This window comes from Scyliorhinus torazame, chromosome 24 (assembly GCF_047496885.1).
Source record: "Scyliorhinus torazame isolate Kashiwa2021f chromosome 24, sScyTor2.1, whole genome shotgun sequence".
NCBI lineage: Eukaryota > Metazoa > Chordata > Chondrichthyes > Carcharhiniformes > Scyliorhinidae > Scyliorhinus > Scyliorhinus torazame.
Window position 1 is genome coordinate 18,419,497 of NC_092730.1, and position 19,419 is coordinate 18,438,915.

Consider the following 19,419-nt stretch of genomic DNA (forward strand, 5'->3'; position numbering starts at 1 on the left):
TCACACACTCATATTTACACGCGCACGCTCTCACACTCACATTTATACACACACACTTACACACTCACCCTCACATTTACACACAGACACTTACACATACACACACATTTACACATACAAAGATTTACACAAACACGCACATTTACACACACTCACATTCACACTCACATTTACACACTCACACACATTTACACACTCTCACACTCACATTTACACACACACACATTTACACACACTCTCTCACACTCATATTTACACACACTCACATTTATACACACTCTCACACACATTTACGCACTCACACACATTTACACACACTCTCACACTCACATTTACACACACACACTCACATTTATACACACTCTCTCACACATTTACACACACTCTCTCACACATTTACACACACACATTTACACACTCTCACACACACATTTGCACACACAATTTACACACACACATTTACACACACACTCTCACACACATTTACACACATTTGCACACTCTCACATACACATTTACACACTCTCACATACACATTTACACACACTCACGCACACATTTACACACTCTCACACTCACATTTACACACACTCTCACACACACATTTACACACACTCTCACACACATTTACACACTCTCACACACATTTACACACATTCTCACACACATTTACACACACACTCACACACACATTTACACACACTCTCTCACACACACATTTACACACACTCACACATATTTACACACACACATTTACACACACTCTCTCACACTCACATTTACACACACACACTCACATTTATACACTCTCACACTCACATTTACACAAACACACTCACATTTACACACACACACATTTACACACACTCACATTTACCCACACACACACTCTCACACACAGCAGAGGATGAGTCAGGTTCCAGTCAGAACTGGAAAAGGCACTGCTCCTGGTCTTGGCATACGTCACCCGGTCTCTACCAGCTCACGCGTGGCACCGCCCACCCTGACTCAGAGGTTCCTGGGCCCCGCAGCCTGGAGTACACAGTGCAGACTCACTGACATTCCACTGCCCCGTGTGCTCAAACATCCCCAAGGCACCTTACAGAAGCATTATCAGTCAGAACTCGACATCGAGACGCAGCAGGAGATATTAGTGATAGGCAACCAACAGAGTGTCTTACAGGAGAGAGAGAGGGGCTGGGAGTTGGGGGAGAAGCTCAGGGTCCTCAGGCAGCTGAATGCACGGCTGTCAATTCAACAATTAATATCCCTTGGAGGGTGGAGGGAAGTGTCGGTGGGCAAAATTGGGTGAGGGCAGAGATCCCGAGGGTTTGGAAGGCTGGAAGAGGTTACAGGTAGCGAGGGAGGCTGAGGAGGCTATGGTAGGGTCTGAATACAAGGCTGGGCGGGATTTGCAGCGTTCCCACTCCTCACGGCGGCTCCATCTGTGACTGGGCGGGGTGCTGGGCGAATGGGAGTTGTCGCAGGCTAGGAAGCAAAAACCAGTAGAAACCGAGGAATACGAACACTGGTTTGAACTGGTCTTGTACACCTTAAATTGGGACACCAGGAAACACGAGGCGGCACGGTAGCACAGTGGTTAGCACCGCTGCTTCAGATCGCCAGGGTCCCGGGTTCGATGCCCGGTTTGGGTCACTGTCCGTGCGGAGGCTGCACGTTCTCCCCCCCCCCCCCCCGTGTCTGCGTGGGTTTCCTCCGGGTGCTCCGGTTTCCTCCCACAAGTCCCCGAAAGACGTGCTTGTCGGGTGAATCGGACATTCTGAATTCTCCTCTGTGTACCCGAACAGGCGCCGGAATGTGGCGACGAGGGGATTTTCACTGTAACTTCATTGCAGTGTTAATGTAAGCCTACTTGTGACACTAATCAACATGATTATCAGTACTGAGGAATACGGTTCCAACTGGTTTTTTTTTCCCTTGTCGGTTTCTTGTCCGCCTGCACATTTCAACCGGGGATGGCCGTTCGTGCCTGGGGCCTCCCCCTATGCATCGCCTCGTGGGGCGAGGGGGGGGGGGCCTGATCGCCGTGCGGTGGAGCCCCCTTGCCCGTCGTGAGTATGTTATAATACTCTGCGAAGATACCAACCCAGGTTGCACAACTGCGAGCTGAGTGAGTCAGCAGTGGAGCCTCAGGCCTCGGAATTCTCTCTGATCGCACAAATCCTCAGCCAACACGCCACACTGATTTCATCCCCGTCACCGGGGACATGAGACCTTCGCTGTCGATCGCTGAGTCTTGCTTCTTTCCAAGAACGAGCGAGGAGAGAAATACTTTCACCAAACAGGCGGAACAATGGGCAAGCCTCACCTGATCCCGTTACAGCGATGTGCCAATCTGACTCCATATTACTCAGCAGAGATTAGGTCAAATATGCATCCGGTTCCCTGCAGGAATGTGTCAGGAGGCCATGCAGAAACCTCAAGGGTCAAACATATCTTTCGGCACCTCATTACTTTGTTATTATGGGTTGTCAGTGATCTATCGGACCTCCCTGTCCGGCCCCAGCTCCACACTAGATAACACCTCCATGATCAAGTCGTTCTACTCAAATTCTTTCCCCCTCACTATCGCTGTAACCTCCTCCAGCCCCTACAACCCTCCCTATCTCTGTAATCTCCTCCAACCCTTACAACCCTCCCTATCTCTGTAACCTCCTCCAACCCCTACAACCCTCCCTATCTCTGTAACCTCCTCCAGCCCCTACAACCCTCCCTATCTCTGTAACCTCCTCCAACCCCTACAACCCTCCCTATCTCTGTAACCTCCTCCAGCCCCTACAACCCTCCCTATCTCTGTAACCTCCTCCAACCCCTGCAACCCTCCCTATCTCTGTAACCTCCTCCAGCCCCTACAACCCTCCCTATCTCTCTAACCTCCTCCAGCCCCTACAACCCTCCCTATCTCTGTAACCTCCTCCAGCCCCTACAACCCTCCCTATCTCTCTAACCTCCTCCAGCCCCTACAACCCTCCCTATCTCTCTAACCTCCTCCAGCCCCTACAACCCTCCCTATCTCTGTAACCTCCTCCAGCCCCGACAACTCTCCCTATCTCTGTAACCTCCTCCAGCCCCTACAACCCTCCCTGTCTCTGTAACCTCCTCCAGCCCCTACAACCCTCGCTATCTCTGTAACCTCCTCCAGCCCCTACAACCCTCCCTATCTCTGTAACCTCCTCCAGCCCCATAGCCCCTCCAAGATCTGTGCGCTCCTCCAATACCAGCCTCTCGAGCATCCCCTAATTCCCATTGGTCCACCATTGGCGGGCCCCCAGCTCTGGCATTCCCTCCGTGAATCCCTCCACCTCTCTTGCTCCCTCTACTCGAGGACCTCCTAAATCTGGCCGTTTTGATTAAGTTGCTGTCCGAATGTCTCCATGGGTGCCTCAGAATCGATCTTTGCTGGCTAAAGGCCCTGTGATTCGCTGAGACACCTCCTCGTGGTAAGGTTACTATCTGAATGTAATGTGGACTTTCAATGTGAATTTCTGAGGTAAGTGCTCCTCTGCAGGTCACCCATGTCACTGTATCTGAATGGTACTGACCCTCTGACAGTGCGGCACTCCCTCAGTACTGACCCTCTGACAGTGCAGCACTCCCTCAGTACTGACCCTCTGACAGTGCGGCACTCCCTCAGTACTGACCCTCTGACAGTGCAGCACTCCCTCAGTACTGACCCTCTGACAGTGCAGCACTCCCTCAGTACTGACCCTCTGACAGTGCGGCACTCCCTCAGTACTGACCCTCTGACAGTGCAGCACTCCCTCAGTACTGACCCTCTGACAGTGCGGCATTCCCTCAGTACTGACCCTCTGACAGTGCAGCACTCCCTCAGTACTGACCCTCTGACAGTGCGGCACTCCCTCAGTACTGACCCTCTGACAGTGCAGCACTCCCTCAGTACTGACCCCTCTGACAGTGCAGCACTCCCTCAGTACTGACCCTCTGACAGTGCGGCACTCCCTCAGTACTGACCCTCTGACAGTGCGGCACTCCCTCAGTACTGACCCTCTGACAGTGCGGCGCTCCCTCAGTACTGACCCTCTGACAGTGCGGCACTCCCTCAGTACTGACCCCTCTGACAGTGCGGCACTCCCTCAGTACTGACCCTCTGACAGTGCGGCACTCCCTCAGTACTGACCCTCTGACAGTGCGGCACTCCCTCAGTACTGACCCTCTGACAGTGCGGCACTCCCTCAGTACTGACCCTCTGACAGTGCGGCGCTCCCTCAGTACTGACACTCTGACAGTGCAGCACTCCCTCAGTCCTGACCCTCTGACAGTCCGGCGCTCCCTCAGTACTGACCCTCTGACAGTGCGGCACTCCCTCAGTACTGACCCTCTGACAGTGCGGCGCTCCCTCAGTACCCGCACTGCGTGTGTGACGTGCTGGATGTCATGTTCACCTCTCTGTGGAGTGGGGGTTTTGAACCCACGACCATTTTGAAAACACACACCACTCCCCGTGCTGCAGCGGTCAGGGACGATGCCCCTGAGATGTATCAGTCCGCACCGTCTAAGTCAAGCCCCTCACCTCCCTTGATAAAAGTGTCACTCGAGGGCAGCACGGTGGTGCAGTGGTTAGCACTGCTGCCTCACGGCGCCGAGGTCCCAGGTTCGATCCCGGCTCTGGGTCACTGTCCGTGTGGAGTTTGCACATTCTCCCCGTGTCTGCGTGGGTTTCACCCCCACAACCCAGAGTTGTGCCGGGTAGGGGGATGGGCCGCGCTAAATTGCCCCTTAATTGGAAAAAAAAAGAATTGGTACTCTAAATTGAGCGATGTATTGAGCGGGAACAGGCCGCTGACAGATGCTGTACAATCTGAGCGAAGAATTTATTTACAGGAATATTAACCGGGGGCTTTACAATCGCAAGACATCGTCCGCCATTCTTTCTCCGGCCCGACCTCTGGCGGATCCGTTCAGCCGAGGCAATGCTCCAAACGGTGCCAACCCCCCACCTGCCCCCTAACCCCCTCCCCCTGTGGCAACCCTTTCCTTGGCATTATCTCCCAGGGTAGGGGGGGGGGGGGGCAGTCAATCAGGCCCCTCTCTTTTACAGCTGTTAAAAGGTTTCTGGGACGGTGAGGAGGCGGCGATGGGGGGGGGGGGGGGGGGGTGCAGATTTCACGGTGAGCTGGTTGACTATGGCAGGAATCGCCGTTCTCAATCGCAGGGACTGTTAGTGCTTTGTTCTGGGAGTGGGGGAGGGCCGGGGAGGGGTGAGGGGGGCAAAGGGGACACTTGGGGCATTCTCGATGACCCCTCCCTGGGTGGGGGCAGTTCGCGCCTTAATGTTTCGAACAGATATGTGGGGGCTGAGCGGGGGGGGGGGGGGGGGGGGGGTGGTAGTGGGGGGGGGGGGGGTGGTAGTGAGGGGGGTGGGGGGGGGAAGTCGGTAAATGTGGCTCCACCCTTTTTCCCAAACCCTCAAACCCACCCGTCCCATCGCCATCATTCTCCAACCCCCCCGCGCACCCCCCCCCCCCCCCCCAACCGAGAATTCGGGAGTGTTGACCCCCAAGTGACGGGATGTTCATAAATACGACCCCTGCGGCAGGATCCGAATTAATGGGATCGATAAGGGAGGCGAGGCCCCCCCACAGTCGAATAGCCGCCTCCTCGGCTTACGCGGGGTGGTGGCGGTGGAGGGGGGGGGGGAGGGGAAGGAGAGGAGGGCGGGGTTCGGTTCCTGCTGTGTCGCCTGTCCCTCTCCATCACTCCCCCCCCTCCCCCCACGCCAATGGGAGCGCCCTCTACGAGGGCTGCTTGACAGCGTCTGGCTTCTTGTGCTTGAGCGCTCGGGTGGGCACCCCCTTGCTTCGCGGGGCGGCGCCCGACGAGGAGGAAGAGGCCGAACTGTCGCTTGAGCTCCGCGTCTCGACCCCCGTGCTCATCTTCAGCTTCCTGCGTTTGGCCAAGGGCGCGTTGTCCACACTCTTAAGCAGGAAGCCCTCCCTCTTGCACTGATTAAAGGCCTGCGGAGCGAGGGAGCGAGAGAGAGAGAGAGAGGGATTGTCAATTTCACCACAGCCATCCTCACCAGCTCACCCCCATAAGCAGCCCCTCCCCTCACCCCACCTTCTGTGCTCGCCGTGCGTCTCTCACTCTGCCTCCCTCTCTCTTCCCTAACCCAAAGTCTCTGAGAGAGAGAGGGGGTGGGACAGAAAGAGAGACAAACAGACAGCGAGAGAGAGACAGTGAGAGAGACAGAGAGAGAGAGAGAGAGGGAGAGTGACAGAGGGAGGAGAGGGAGAGTGACAGAGGGTGGAGACAGAGAGAGAGGCAGAGGGAAAGAGAGAGTGAGGCAGAGGGAGACAGAGAGAGACAGAGAGACAGAAAGACAGGGAGAGAGAGAGTGACAGAGAGAGAGACAGAGAGAGAAAGAGACAGAGAGAGGGAGAGTGACAGAGAGAGGAAGGAGAGGCAGAGAGTGAGACAGAGAGAAGGAGAGAGAGGCAGAGAGACAGAGGGGGAGAGACAGAGGGAGGGAGAAAGAGGGAGAGGCAGAGAGAGAGAAAGAGAGAGACAGAGAGTGACAGACAGGCGAAGGAGACAGAGAGAGAGAGACAGACAGAGTGAAACAGAAGGAGACAGAGAGAAAGACAGAGGCAAAGAGACAGAGGGAGAGAGACAGAAAGAGAGAGAGACACAGATATTGAGACAGAGAGAGAGAGAGAGAGGCAGAGAGAGAGTGAGAGAGACAGGATTCAGAAAGGGAGTCAGGGAGGGAGGCTGGGAGAGAGAGGCACAAAGCAAGACAGAGGGAAAGAGAGACAGAAGGAGGCAGAGAGCGAGGGATGGAGAACGAGACAGAGAGAGTGACAGAGAGACGGAGAATGAGAGAGACAGAGAGTGAGAGGGAGAGACAGAGAGAGAGAGAGATTGTGACATGGAGAGAGACAGACAGGGAGAGACGGGGAGCGAGACAAAGAGAGATCCAGAGACAGACAGAGAGAGAGAGGAGACGAGAGGGCAAGAGAGAGTCAGAGGCACACACAGCTGGAAGTGGAGGGTAGGGATAATGGAGAGGTAAAAGAATACCGGAATAGACAGAGCAGAACGGGACTGAGAGTGAGAGGACAGAGGGAATGCATCCTCCCTGAAAAGACACTTTGCCCATTGCCAGTGCTGAATCCCACTCTCACCATGAATGTAGCTTTGAAATAGGTATTGACGGTGGCTCCTGCCGAATCCAGGATGTCAGGGGTCATCAGTGATGCTGAGGACAGCTGGCAGCCATTTTGGAGCCAATCATTGTGGCGTAAATCTGACATTTTCAATCTCTTCGAGGGATCCACTGTGAGTAAACCTGGAATAAATCAAAGAGTGAGGAGAGTGATGTACCGTCAATTACCACGAGACGAGAATGGTGGAACAATCGAGGCTTTATTGCACAAGATGTTGTGCCTCCTGCAGCTGGAACCAGAATGGGAGCAGCTCAGGAGAGCACACACTTTTATACTCCGCCTGCTGGGAGGAGCCAGCAGGCGGGGATTTATCGTAGTACCTGTAATATATGGGCAGTGCCTTAATACGTACAATATATCACTAGTGGTGTTTACCACATTCACCCCTTGTTAAAAAAAAAGAGTCCGGCGGGGGTGACGGAAACATTACAAATTAAGTCTGTCGGAGGTTTTGACTCTCCGCCACGATCGCCTCAGTCCTGGTGGTGATGTGGGCGGCGACATGGTCACCTGCGACTCCGGGAGCGTGTTGTCCTCGTCTTCGCCACCCCTGAGTGGATCCAGTGGGAGGACGGATCCTGCTGGGGTGGGGGCTGCGGTGAAGTTCGCTGGAGGGAGGGTGGGTGGTGCAGGGGGGCATGAGGCAACCGGGGGGGGAGTCATGTTGTGGGTCGTGGGTGGGGACCCAGAAGGTGCCAGGTCCCGGAGGGGTGTGCCACGTAGGCGTACTGCGGGTTGGCATGGAGGAGGTGGACTTTCTCGACCAAGGGGTCCGATTTATGCGTCCGCACATGCTTCCGGAGGAGGACGGGTCCAGGAACTGTCAGCCATGTTGGGAGCGAGACCCCGGAGGTGGACTTCCTGGGGAAGGCAAACACACGTTCGTGAGGGGCCTCATTAGTGGCGGTGCAGAGGAGCGACCGGATGGAGTGGAGCGCGTCGGGGAGGACCTCCTGCCAGCAGGAGACCAGGAGAGGTTTAGACCGCAGGGCCAGCAGGACGGCCTTCCAGACCGTCCCGTTCTTCCTCTCCACCTGCCCGTTTCCCCTGGGGTTGTAGCTGGTCGTCCTGCTCGAGGCGATGCCCTTGCTGAGCAGGAACTGACGCAGCTCATCGCTCATGAAAGAGGATCCTCGATCGCTGTGGATGTAGGTGGGGAAACCAAACAGAGCGAAGATGCTGTGCAGAGCTTTAATGACTGTGGCAGACGTCATGTCGGGGCAGGGGATGGCGAAGGGCAACCCGGGAGTACTCGTCAATTACGTTGAGGAAGTACACATTGCGGTTGGTGGAGGGGAGGTGCCCTTAGAAGTCCATGCTGAGGCGCTCAAAGGGGCGGGGAGGCCTTCACCAGGTGAGCTCTATCTGGCCGGTAGAAGTGCGGCTTGCACTCTGCGCAGACTTGGCAGTCTCTGTTTACGGTCCTGACCTCCTCAATGGAGTAGGGCAGGTTGTGGGCCTTGACAAAATGGAAGAACCGGGTGACCCCCGGGTGGCAGAGGTCATAGTGGAGAGCCCGGAGTCGGTCAACTTGTGCGCTGGCACATGTATCACGGGATAGGGCATCAGGGGGCTCGTTGAGCTTCCCCGGGCGATACAAGGTCTCATAGTTACAGGTGGAGAGCTTGATCCTCCACCTCAAGATCTTGTCGTTTTTGATCTTGCCCCGCTGTGCATTGTTAAACATGAAACTTTGTCCACAAAAATAGCACTTGGGGCCCCCCAGAGTTGGCTGGCTGCCGCGTGGCGCAGGCTTGCGGTGAGCTGGAGTCGGCAGCTGCCCACGAGGGTGCCGCGCGGTCGGGGGTGTAGGACTCCAGGTTACGGGAGGCCACTTCTAGTGAATTAGCAAGCTGCCTAATCTCCGCAAGATCGAGCGTACCTCCTTCCAACAGTTGCTGGCGGACGGACGTAGACTTCACGCCCGTGACATAAGCGTCTCGAATTAATAGTTTGGTGTGCTGGACTGCCGAAACCGCCTGGCAGTCACAGCTCCTACCGAGGATCTGGAGGGCCCGCAAGAAATCGTCCAGAGTCTCCCCGGGGAGTTGCCTTCTCTAGGCCAGGAGGTGCATGGCGTACACTTGATTGACCGGTTTAACTGCAGGAGGCACAACATCTTGCGCAATAAACTGATGCACCGTCAATTACCACGAGACGAGAATGGTGAAACAATCGAGGCTTTATTGCACAGATGTTGTGCCTCCTGAAGCTGGAACCAGAATGGCTGCAGCGCGGGAGAGCAGACACTTTTATACCCCACCTGCTGGGAGGAGCCAGCAGGCAGGGGTTTATCGTAGTACCTGTAATATACGGGCAGTGCCGTAATATATACAATATATCAAGAGTAGTGTTTACCACAGAGAATCACTGTGTAGTCAGCAGGGTGAGGATCACTCACTGTGAAACTGTACAGAGTCACTGTTTATTCAGGGTGAGGATCACTCACTGTGTAACTGTACAGAGTCACTGTTTATTCAGCAGGGTGAGGATCACTCACTGTGTAACTGTACAGAGTCACTGTTTATTCAGCAGGGTGAGGGTCACTCACTGTGTAACTGTACACAGTCACTGTTTATTCAGGGTGAGGATCACTCACTGTGTAACTGTACCGAGTCACTGTTTATTCAGGGTGGGGATCACTCACTGTGTAACTGTACAGAGTCACTGTTTATTCAGCAGGGTGTGGGTCACTCACTGTGTAACTGTACCGAGTCACTGTTTATTCAGGGTGAGGATCACTCACTGTGTAACTGTACAGAGTCACTGTTTATTCAGCAGGGTGAGGGTCACTCACTGTGTAACTGTACAGTCACTGTTTATTCAGCAGGGTGAGCGTCACTCACTGTGTAACTGTACAGAGTCACTGTTTCTTCAGCAGGGTGAGGGTCACTCACTGTGTAACTGTACAGAGTCACTGTTTATTCAGCAGGGTGAGGATCACTCAGTGTAACCGTACAGAGTCACTGTTTATTCAGCAGGGTGAGGATCACTCACTGTGTAACCGTACAGAGTCACTGTTTATTCAGGGTGAGGATCACTCACTGTGTAACTGTACAGAGTCACTGTTTATTCAGCAGGGTGAGGATCACTCACTGTGTAACTGTACAGAGTCACTGTTTATTCAGCAGGGTGAGGGTCACTCACTGTGTAACTGTACAGAGCCACTGTTTATTCAGCAGGGTGAGGATCACTCACTTTGTAACTGTACAGAGTCACTGTTTATTCAGCAGGGTGAGGGTCACTCACTGTGTAACTGTACAGAGTCACTGTTTATTCAGCAGAGTGAGGATCACTCACTGTGTGACTGTACAGAGTCACTGTTTATTTAGCAGGGTGAGGATCACTCACTGTGTAACTGTACAGAGTCACTGTTTATTCAGCAGGGTGAGGGTCACTCACTGTAACTACAGAGTCACTGTTTATTCAGGGTGAGGATCACTCACTGTGTAACTGTACAGAGTCACTGTTTATTCAGGGTGAGGATCACTCACTGTGTAACTGTACAGAGTCACTGTTTATTCAGGGTGAGGATCACTCACTGTGTAACTGTACAGAGTCACTGTTTATTCAGGGTGAGGGCCACTCACTGTGTAACTGTACAGAGTCACTGTTTATTCAGCAGGGTGAGGATCACTCACTGTGTAACTGTACAGAGTCACTGTTTATTCAGGGTGAGGATCACTCACTGTGTAACTGTACAGAGTCACTGTTTATTCAGCAGGGTGAGGATCGCTCGCTGTGTAACTGTACAGAGTCACTGTTTATTCAGCAGGGTGAGGATCACTCACTGTGTAACTGTACAGAGTCACTGTTTATTCAGCAGGATGAGGGTCACTCACTGTGTAACTGTACAGAGTCACTGTTTATTCAGCAGGGTGAGGATCACTCACTGTGTAACTGTACAGAGTCACTGTTTGTTCAGCAGGGTGAGGATCACGCACGGTGTAACTGTACAGAGTCACTGTTTATTCAGCAGGGTGAGGGTCACTCACTGTGTAACTGTACACAGTCACTGTTTATTCAGGGTGAGGGTCACTCACTGTGTAACTGTACAGAGTCACTGTTTATTCAGCAGGGTGAGGATCACTCACGGTGTAACTGTACAGAGTCACTGTTTATTCAGCAGGGTGAGGATCACTCACTGTGTAACTGTACAGAGTCACTGTTTGTTCAGCAGGGTGAGGATCACTCACTGTGTAACTGTACAGAGTCACTGTTTGTTCAGCAGGGTGAGGATCACTCACTGTGTAACTGCACAGAGTCACTGTTTATTCAGGGTGAGGGTCACTCACTGTGTAACTGTACAGAGTCACTGTTTATTCAGCAGGGTGAGGGTCACTCACTGTGTAACTGTACAGAGTCACTGTTTATTCAGCAGGGTGAGGATCACTCACTGTGTAACTGTACAGAGTCACTGTTTATTCAGCAGGGTGAGGATCACTCACGGTGTAACTGTACAGAGTCACTGTTTATTCAGCAGGGTGAGGATCACTCACTGTGTAACTGTACAGAGTCACTGTTTGTTCAGCAGGGTGAGGATCACTCACTGTGTAACTGTACAGAGTCACTGTTTATTCAGGGTGAGGATCACTCACGGTGTAACTGTACAGAGTCACTGTTTATTCAGCAGGGTGAGGGTCACTCACTGTGTAACTGTACAGAGTCACTGTTTATTCAGCAGGATGAGGATCACTCACTGTGTAACTGTACAGAGTCACTGTTTATTCAGGGTGAGAATCACTCACTGTGTAACTGTACAGAGTCACTGTTTATTCAGGGTGAGGATCACTCACTGTGTAACTGTACAGAGTCATTGTTTATTCAGCAGGGTGAGCGTCACTCACTGTGTAACTGTACAGAGTCACTGTTTATTCAGCAGGGTGAGGATCACTCACTGTGTAACTGTACAGAGTCACTGTTTATTCAGCAGGTTGAGGATCACTCACTGTGTAACTGTGCAGAGTCACTGTTTATTCAGGGTGAGGATCACTCACTGTGTAACTGTACAGAGTCACTGTTTATTCAGCAGGGTGAGGATCACTCACTGTGTGACTACAGAGTCACTGTTTATTCAGCAGGTTGAGGATCACTCACTGTGTAACTGTACAGAGTCACTGTTTATTCAGCAGGGTGAGGGTCACTCACTGTGTAACTGTACAGAGTCACTGTTTATTCAGCAGGGTGAGGGTCACTCACTGTGTAACTGTACAGTCACTGTTTATTCAGGGTGAGGATCACTCACTGTGTAACTGTACAGAGTCACTGTTTATTCAGGGTGAGGATCGCTCACTGTGTAACTGTACAGAGTCACTGTTTATTCAGGGTGAGGATCACTCACTGTGTAACTGTACAGAGTCACTGTTTATTCAGCAGGGTGAGGATCACTCACTGTGTAACTGTACAGAGTCACTGTTTATTCAGGGTGAGGGTCACTCACTCTGTAACTGTACAGAGTCACTGTTTATTCAGCAGGGTGAGGATCACTCACTGTGTAACTGTACAGAGTCACTGTTTATTCAGCAGGGTGAGGATCACTCACTGTATAACTGTACAGAGTCACTGTTTATTCAGCAGGGTGAGGATCACTCACTGTGTAATTGTACAGAGTCACTGTTTATTCAGGGTGAGGGTCACTCACTGTGTAACTGTACAGAGTCACTGTTTATTCAGGGTGAGGGTCACTCACTGTGTAACTGTACAGAGTCACTGTTTATTCAGGGTGAGGATCACTCATTGCGTAACTGTACAGAGTCACTGTTTATTCAGGGTGAGGATCACTCACTGTGTAACTGTACAGAGTCACTGTTTATTCAGGGTGAGGGTCACTCACTGTGTAACTCTACAGAGTCACTGTTTATTCAGGGTGAGGATCACTCACTGTGTCACTGTACAGAGTCACTGTTTATTCAGGGTGAAGACCACTCACTGTGTAACTGTACAGAGTCACTGTTTATTCAGCAGGGTGAGGATCACGCACTGTGTAACTGTACAGAGTCACTGTTTATTCAGCAGAGTGAGGATCACGCACTGTGTAACTGTACAGAGTCACTGTTTATTCAGCAGTGTGAGGGTCACTCACTGTGTAACTGTACAGAGTCACTGTTTATTCAGCAGGGTGAGGATCACGCACTGTGTAACTGTACAGAGTCACTGTTTATTCAGGGTGAGGGTCAGTCACTGTTTATTCAGGGTGAGGGTCACTCACTGTGTAACTGTACAGAGTCACTGTTTATTCAGGGTGAGGGTCACTCACTGTGTAACTCTACAGAGTCACTGTTTATTCAGGGTGAGGATCACTCACTGTGTCACTGTACAGAGTCACTGTTTATTCAGGGTGAAGATCACTCACTGTGTAACTGTACAGAGTCACTGTTTATTCAGCAGGGTGAGGATCACGCACTGTGTAACTGTACAGAGTCACTGTTTATTCAGCAGAGTGAGGATCACGCACTGTGTAACTGTACAGAGTCACTGTTTATTCAGCAGTGTGAGGGTCACTCACTGTGTAACTGTACAGAGTCACTGTTTATTCAGCAGGGTGAGGATCACTCACTGTGTAACTGTACAGAGTCACTGTTTATTCAGGGTGAGGATCACTCACTGTGTAACTGTACAGAGTCACTGTTTGTTCAGCAGGGTGAGGATCACTCACTGTGTAACTGTACAGAGTCACTGTTTATTCAGCAGGGTGAGGGTCACTCACTGATAACTGTACAGAGTCACTGTTTATTCAGCAGGGTGAGGGTCACTCACTGTGTAACTGTACAGAGTCACTGTTTATTCAGCAGGGTGAGGATCACTCACTGTGTAACTGTACAGAGTCACTGTTTATTCAGGGTGAGGATCACTCACTGTGTAACTGTACAGAGTCACTGTTTATTCAGGGTGAGGGTCACTCACTGTGTAACTGTACAGAGTCACTGTTTATTCAGGGTGAGGGTCACTCACTGTGTAACTGTACAGAGTCACTGTTTATTCAGGGTGAGGGTCACTCACTGTGTAACTGTACAGAGTCACTGTTTATTCAGCAGGGTGAGGATCACTCACTGTGTAACTGTACAGAGTCACTGTTTATTCAGCAGGGTGAGGGTCACTCACTGTGTAACTGTACAGAGTCACTGTTTGTTCAGCAGGGTGAGGGTCACTCACTGTGTAACTGTACAGAGTCACTGTTTATTCAGGGTGAGGATCACTCACTGTGTAACTGTACAGAGTCACTGTTTATTCAGCAGGGTGAGGATCACTCACTGTGTAACTGTACAGAGTCACTGTTTATTCAGCAGCGTGAGGATCACTCACTGTGTAACTGTACAGAGTCACTGTTTATTCAGCAGGGTGAGGATCACTCACTGTGTAACTGTACAGAGTCACTGTTTATTCAGCAGGGTGAGGATCACTCACTGTGTAACTGTACAGAGTCACTGTTTATTCAGCAGGGTGAGGATCACTCACTGTGTAACTGTACAGAGTCACTGTTTATTCAGCAGGGTGAGGATCATTCACTGTGTAACTGTACAGAGTCACTGTTTATTCAGCAGCGTGAGGATCACTCACTGTGTAACTGTACAGAGTCACTGTTTATTCAGCAGGGTGAGGATCACTCACTGTGTCACTGTACAGAGTCACTGTTTATTCAGCAGGGTGAGGATCACTCACTGTGTAACTGTACAGAGTCACTGTTTATTCAGCAGGGTTCGGATCACTCACTGTGAATCTGTACAGAGTCACTGTTTATTCAGCAGGGTGAGGATCACTCACTGTGTAACTGTACAGAGTCACTGTTTATTCAGCAGGGTGAGGATCACTCACTGTGTAACTGTACAGAGTCACTGTTTATTCAGGGTGAGGATCACTCACTGTGTAACTGTACAGAGTCACTGTTTATTCAGCAGGGTGAGGGTCACTCACTGTGTTACTGTACAGAGTCACTGTTTATTCAGCAGGGTGAGGATCACTCACTGTGTAACTGTACAGAGTCACTGTTTATTCAGCAGGGTTCGGATCACTCACTGTGAAACTGTACAGAGTCACTGTTTATTCAGCAGGGTGAGGATCACTCACTGTGTAACTGTACAGAGTCACTGTTTATTCAGCAGGGTGAGGATCACTCACTGTGTAACTGTACAGAGTCACTGTTTATTCAGGGTGAGGATCACTCACTGTGTAACTGTACAGAGTCACTGTTTATTCAGCAGGGTGAGGGTCACTCACTGTGTAACTGTACAGAGTCACTGTTTATTCAGCAGAGTGAGGATCACTCACTGTGTAACTGTACAGAGTCACTGTTTATTCAGGGTGAGGATCACTCACTGTGTAACTGTACAGGGTCACTGTATATTCACCGACCCTGAACCTTGCCCCCGCCAGTTCCTGTACCTCGAACGATATCCTTCGCTCCCTCCGATACGTTTTTCCAGGCTTCACCCACAAAGGAGAACTCTCCGCCCTTGATCTTCCTCATGATCTGCGCTGCGTTGGAGGACGACATGCCCTTGCTCGAGCTCTGGAAGGGGACATGACCGGAGAGCATGGTGTACTGTCGAGGAAAGAGAGAGGGATGCATCAGGGGCTTGCTGAGGGGGGACAGCCTTCAGTTAACTACAGCTCCCTCTCCACTATCCCATCAAACACTCCCAGGACAGGTACAGCACGGGGTTAGATACAGAGTAAAGCTCCCTCTCCACTGTCCCCATCAAACACTCCCAGGACTGGTACAGCACGGGGTTAGATACAGAGTAAAGCTCCCTCTCCACTACCCCATCAAACACTCCCAGGACAGGTACAGCACTGGGTTAGACAAAGAGTAAAGCTCCCTCTACACTGTCCCCATCAAACACTCCCAGGACTGGTACAGCACGGGGTTAGATACAGAGTAAAGCTCCCTCTCCACTACCCCATCAAACACTCCCAGGACAGGTACAGCACTGGGTTAGATACAGAGTAAAGCTCCCTCTCCACTGTCCCCATCAAACACTCCCAGGACTTGTACAGCACGGGGTTAGATACAGAGTAAAGCTCCCTCTCCACTACCCCATCAAACACTCCCAGGACAGGTACAGCACGGGGCTAGATACAGAGTAAAGCTCCCTCTCCACTGTCCCCATCAGACACTCCCAGGACAGGTACAGCACGGGGTTAGATACAGAGTAAAGCTCCCTCTACACTGTCCCCATCAAACACTCCCAGTACAGATACAGCACGGGGTTAGATACAGAGTACAGCTTCCTCTACACAGTCCCCATCAAACACTCCCAGACAGGCACAGCACGGGGTTAGATACACAGTAAAGCTCCCTCTACACTGTCCCCACCAAACACTCCCAGGACAGGTACAGCATGGGGTTAGATACAGAGTAAAGCTCCCTCTACACTGTCCCCATCAAACACTCGCAGGACAGGTACAGCACGGGGTTAGATACAGAGTAAAGCTCCCTCTGCACTGTCCCCATCAAACACTCCCAGGACAGGTACAGCATGGGGTTAGATACAGAGTAAAGCTCCCTCTACACTGTCCCCATGAAACACTCCCAGGGCAGGTACAGCACGGGGTTAGATACAGAGTAAAGCTCCCTCTGCACTGTCCCCATCAAACACTCCCAGGACAGGTACAGCATGGGGTTAGATACAGAGTAAAGCTCCCTCTACACTGTCCCCATGAAACACTCCCAGGACAGGTCCAGCACGGGGTTAGATACAGAGTAAAGATCCCTCTACACTGTCCCCATCAAACACTCCCAGGACAGGTACAGCACGGGGTTAGATACAGAGTAAAGCTCCCTCTGCACTGTCCCCATCAAACACTCCCAGGACAGGTACAGCACGGGGTTAGATACAGAGTAAAGCTTCCTCTACACTGTCCCCATCAAACACTCCCAGGACAGGTACAGCACGGGGTTAGATACAGAGTAAAGCTCCCTCTACACTGTCCCTATCAAACACTCACAGCACAGGTACAGCACGGGGTTAGATACAGAGTAAAGCTCCCTCTACACTGTCCCCATCAAACACTCCCAGGACAGGTACAGCACGGGGTTAGATACAGAGTAAAGCTTCCTCTACACTGTCCCCATCAAACACTCCCAGGACAGGTACAGCACGGGGTTAGATACAGAGTAAAGCTCCCTCTACACTGTCCCCATCAAACACTCCCAGGACAGGTACAGCACGGGGTTAGATCCAGAGTAAAGCTCCCTCTACACTGTCCCCATCAAACACTCCCAGGACAGGTACAGCACGGGGTTAGATACAGAGTAAAGCTCCCTCTACACTGTCCCCATCAAACACTCCCAGGACAGGTACAGCACGGGGTTAGATACAGAGTAAAGCTCCCTCTACACTGTCCCCATCAAACACTCCCAGGACAGGTACAGCACGGGGTTAGATACAGAGTAAAGCTCCCTCTACACTGTCCACATCAAACATTCCCAGGACAGGTACAGCACGGAGTTAGATACAGAGTAAAGCTCCCTCTACACTGTCCCCATCAAACACTCCTAGGACAGGTACAGCCCGGGGTTAGATACAGAGTAAAGCTCCCTCTACACTGTCCCCATCAAACACTCCCAGGACAGGTACAGCACGGGGTTAGATACAGAGTAAAGCTCCGTCTGCACTGTCCCCATCAAACACTCCCAGGATAGGTACAGCACGGGGTTAGATACAGAGTAAAGCTCCCTCTACACTGTCCCTATCAAACACTCACAGCACAGGTACAGCACGGGGTTAGATACAGAGTAAAGCTACCTCTACACTGTCCCCATCAAACACTCCCAGGACAGGTACAGCACGGGGTTAGATACAGAGTAAAGCTCCCTCTACACTGTCCCCATCAAACACTCCCAGGACAGGTACAGCACGGGGTTAGATACAGAGTAAAGCTCCCTCTACACTGTCCCCATCAAACACTCCCAGACAGGTACAGCACGGGGTTAGATACAGAGTAAAGCTCCCTCTACACTGTCCTCATCAAACACTCCCAGGACAGGTACAGCACGGGGTTAGATACAGAGTAAAGCTCCCTCTACACTGTCCCCATCAAACACTCCCAGGACAGGTACAGCACGGGGCTAGATACAGAGTAAAGCTCCCTCTACACCGTCCCCAACAAACAAAGAACAAACAAAGAACAAAGAACAAAGAAATGTACAGCACAGGAACAGGCCCTTCGGCCCTCCAAGCCCGTGCCGACCATACTGCCCGACTAAACTACAATCTTCTACACTTCCTGGGTCCGTATCCTTCTATTCCCATCCTATTCATATATTTGTCAAGATGCCCCTTAAATGTCCCTATCGTCCCTGCCTCCACTACCTCCTCCGGTAGTGAGTTCCAGGCACCCACTACCCTCTGCGTAAAAAACTTGCCTCGTACATCTACTCTAAACTTTGCCCCTCTCACCTTAAACCTATGCCCCCTAGTAATTGACCCCTCTACCCTGGGGAAAAGCCTCTGACTATCCACTCTGTCTATGCCCCTCATAATTTTGTATACCTCTATCAGGTCGCCCCTCAACCTCCTTCGTTCCAGTGAGAACAAACCGAGTTTATTCAATCGCTCCTCATAGCTTATGCCCTCCATACCAGGCAACATTCTGGTAAATCTCTTCTGCACCCTCTCTAAAGCCTCCACATCCTTCTGGTAGTGTGGCGACCAGAATTGAACACTATACTCCAAGTGTGGCCTAACTAAGGTTCTATACAGCTGCAACATGACTTGCCAATTCTTATACTCAATGCCCCGGCCAATGAAGGCAAGCATGCCGTATGCCTTCTTGACTACCTTCTCCACCTGTGTAGCCCCTTTCAGTGATCTGTGGACCTGTACTCCTAGATCTCTTTGACTTTCAATACTCTTGAGGGTTCTACCATTCACTGTATATTCCCTACCTGCATTAGCCCTTCCAAAATGCATTACCTCACATTTGTCCAGGTTAAACTCCATCTGCCATCTCTCCGCCCAAGTCTCCAGACAATCTAAATCCTGCTGTATCCTCAGACAGTCCTCATCGCTATCCGCAATTCCACCAACCTTTGTGTCGTCTGCAAACTTACTAATCAGACCAGTTACATTTTCCTCCAAATCATTTATATATACTACAAAGAGCAAAGGTCCCAGCACTGATCCCTGTGGAACACCACTGGTCACAGCCCTCCAATTAGAAAAGCATCCCTCCATTGCTACCCTCTGCCTTCTATGGCCTAGCCAGTTCT

The 19,419-nt window shown here is 51.4% G+C and overlaps 2 protein-coding genes across 3 annotated transcripts in view; one reads left to right on the forward strand and one right to left on the reverse strand.

Moving 5' to 3' along the window:
• Positions 1-19,419, forward strand: part of LOC140400210 (neurexin-2-like) — a 2,085,493-nt gene that overhangs the window by 264,337 nt on the left and 1,801,737 nt on the right. The window lies entirely within an intron of this gene.
• The window catches only part of LOC140399946 (ribosomal protein S6 kinase alpha-5-like), a 147,047-nt gene continuing 133,109 nt past the window's right edge, over positions 5,482-19,419 (reverse strand). The window contains exons 15-17 of one of the 2 annotated variants that reach the window (XM_072489432.1): positions 15,588-15,747; positions 7,167-7,330; positions 5,482-5,996 (exon numbers count right to left, since the gene is read on the reverse strand). In XM_072489432.1, the coding sequence (XP_072345533.1) occupies positions 5,775-5,996; positions 7,167-7,330; positions 15,588-15,747 (546 nt within the window). In that variant the 3' untranslated portion in view covers positions 5,482-5,774. The remainder of the gene's footprint in view (positions 5,997-7,166; positions 7,331-15,587; positions 15,748-19,419) is intronic. The other variant, XM_072489431.1, reaches the window with a different exon arrangement.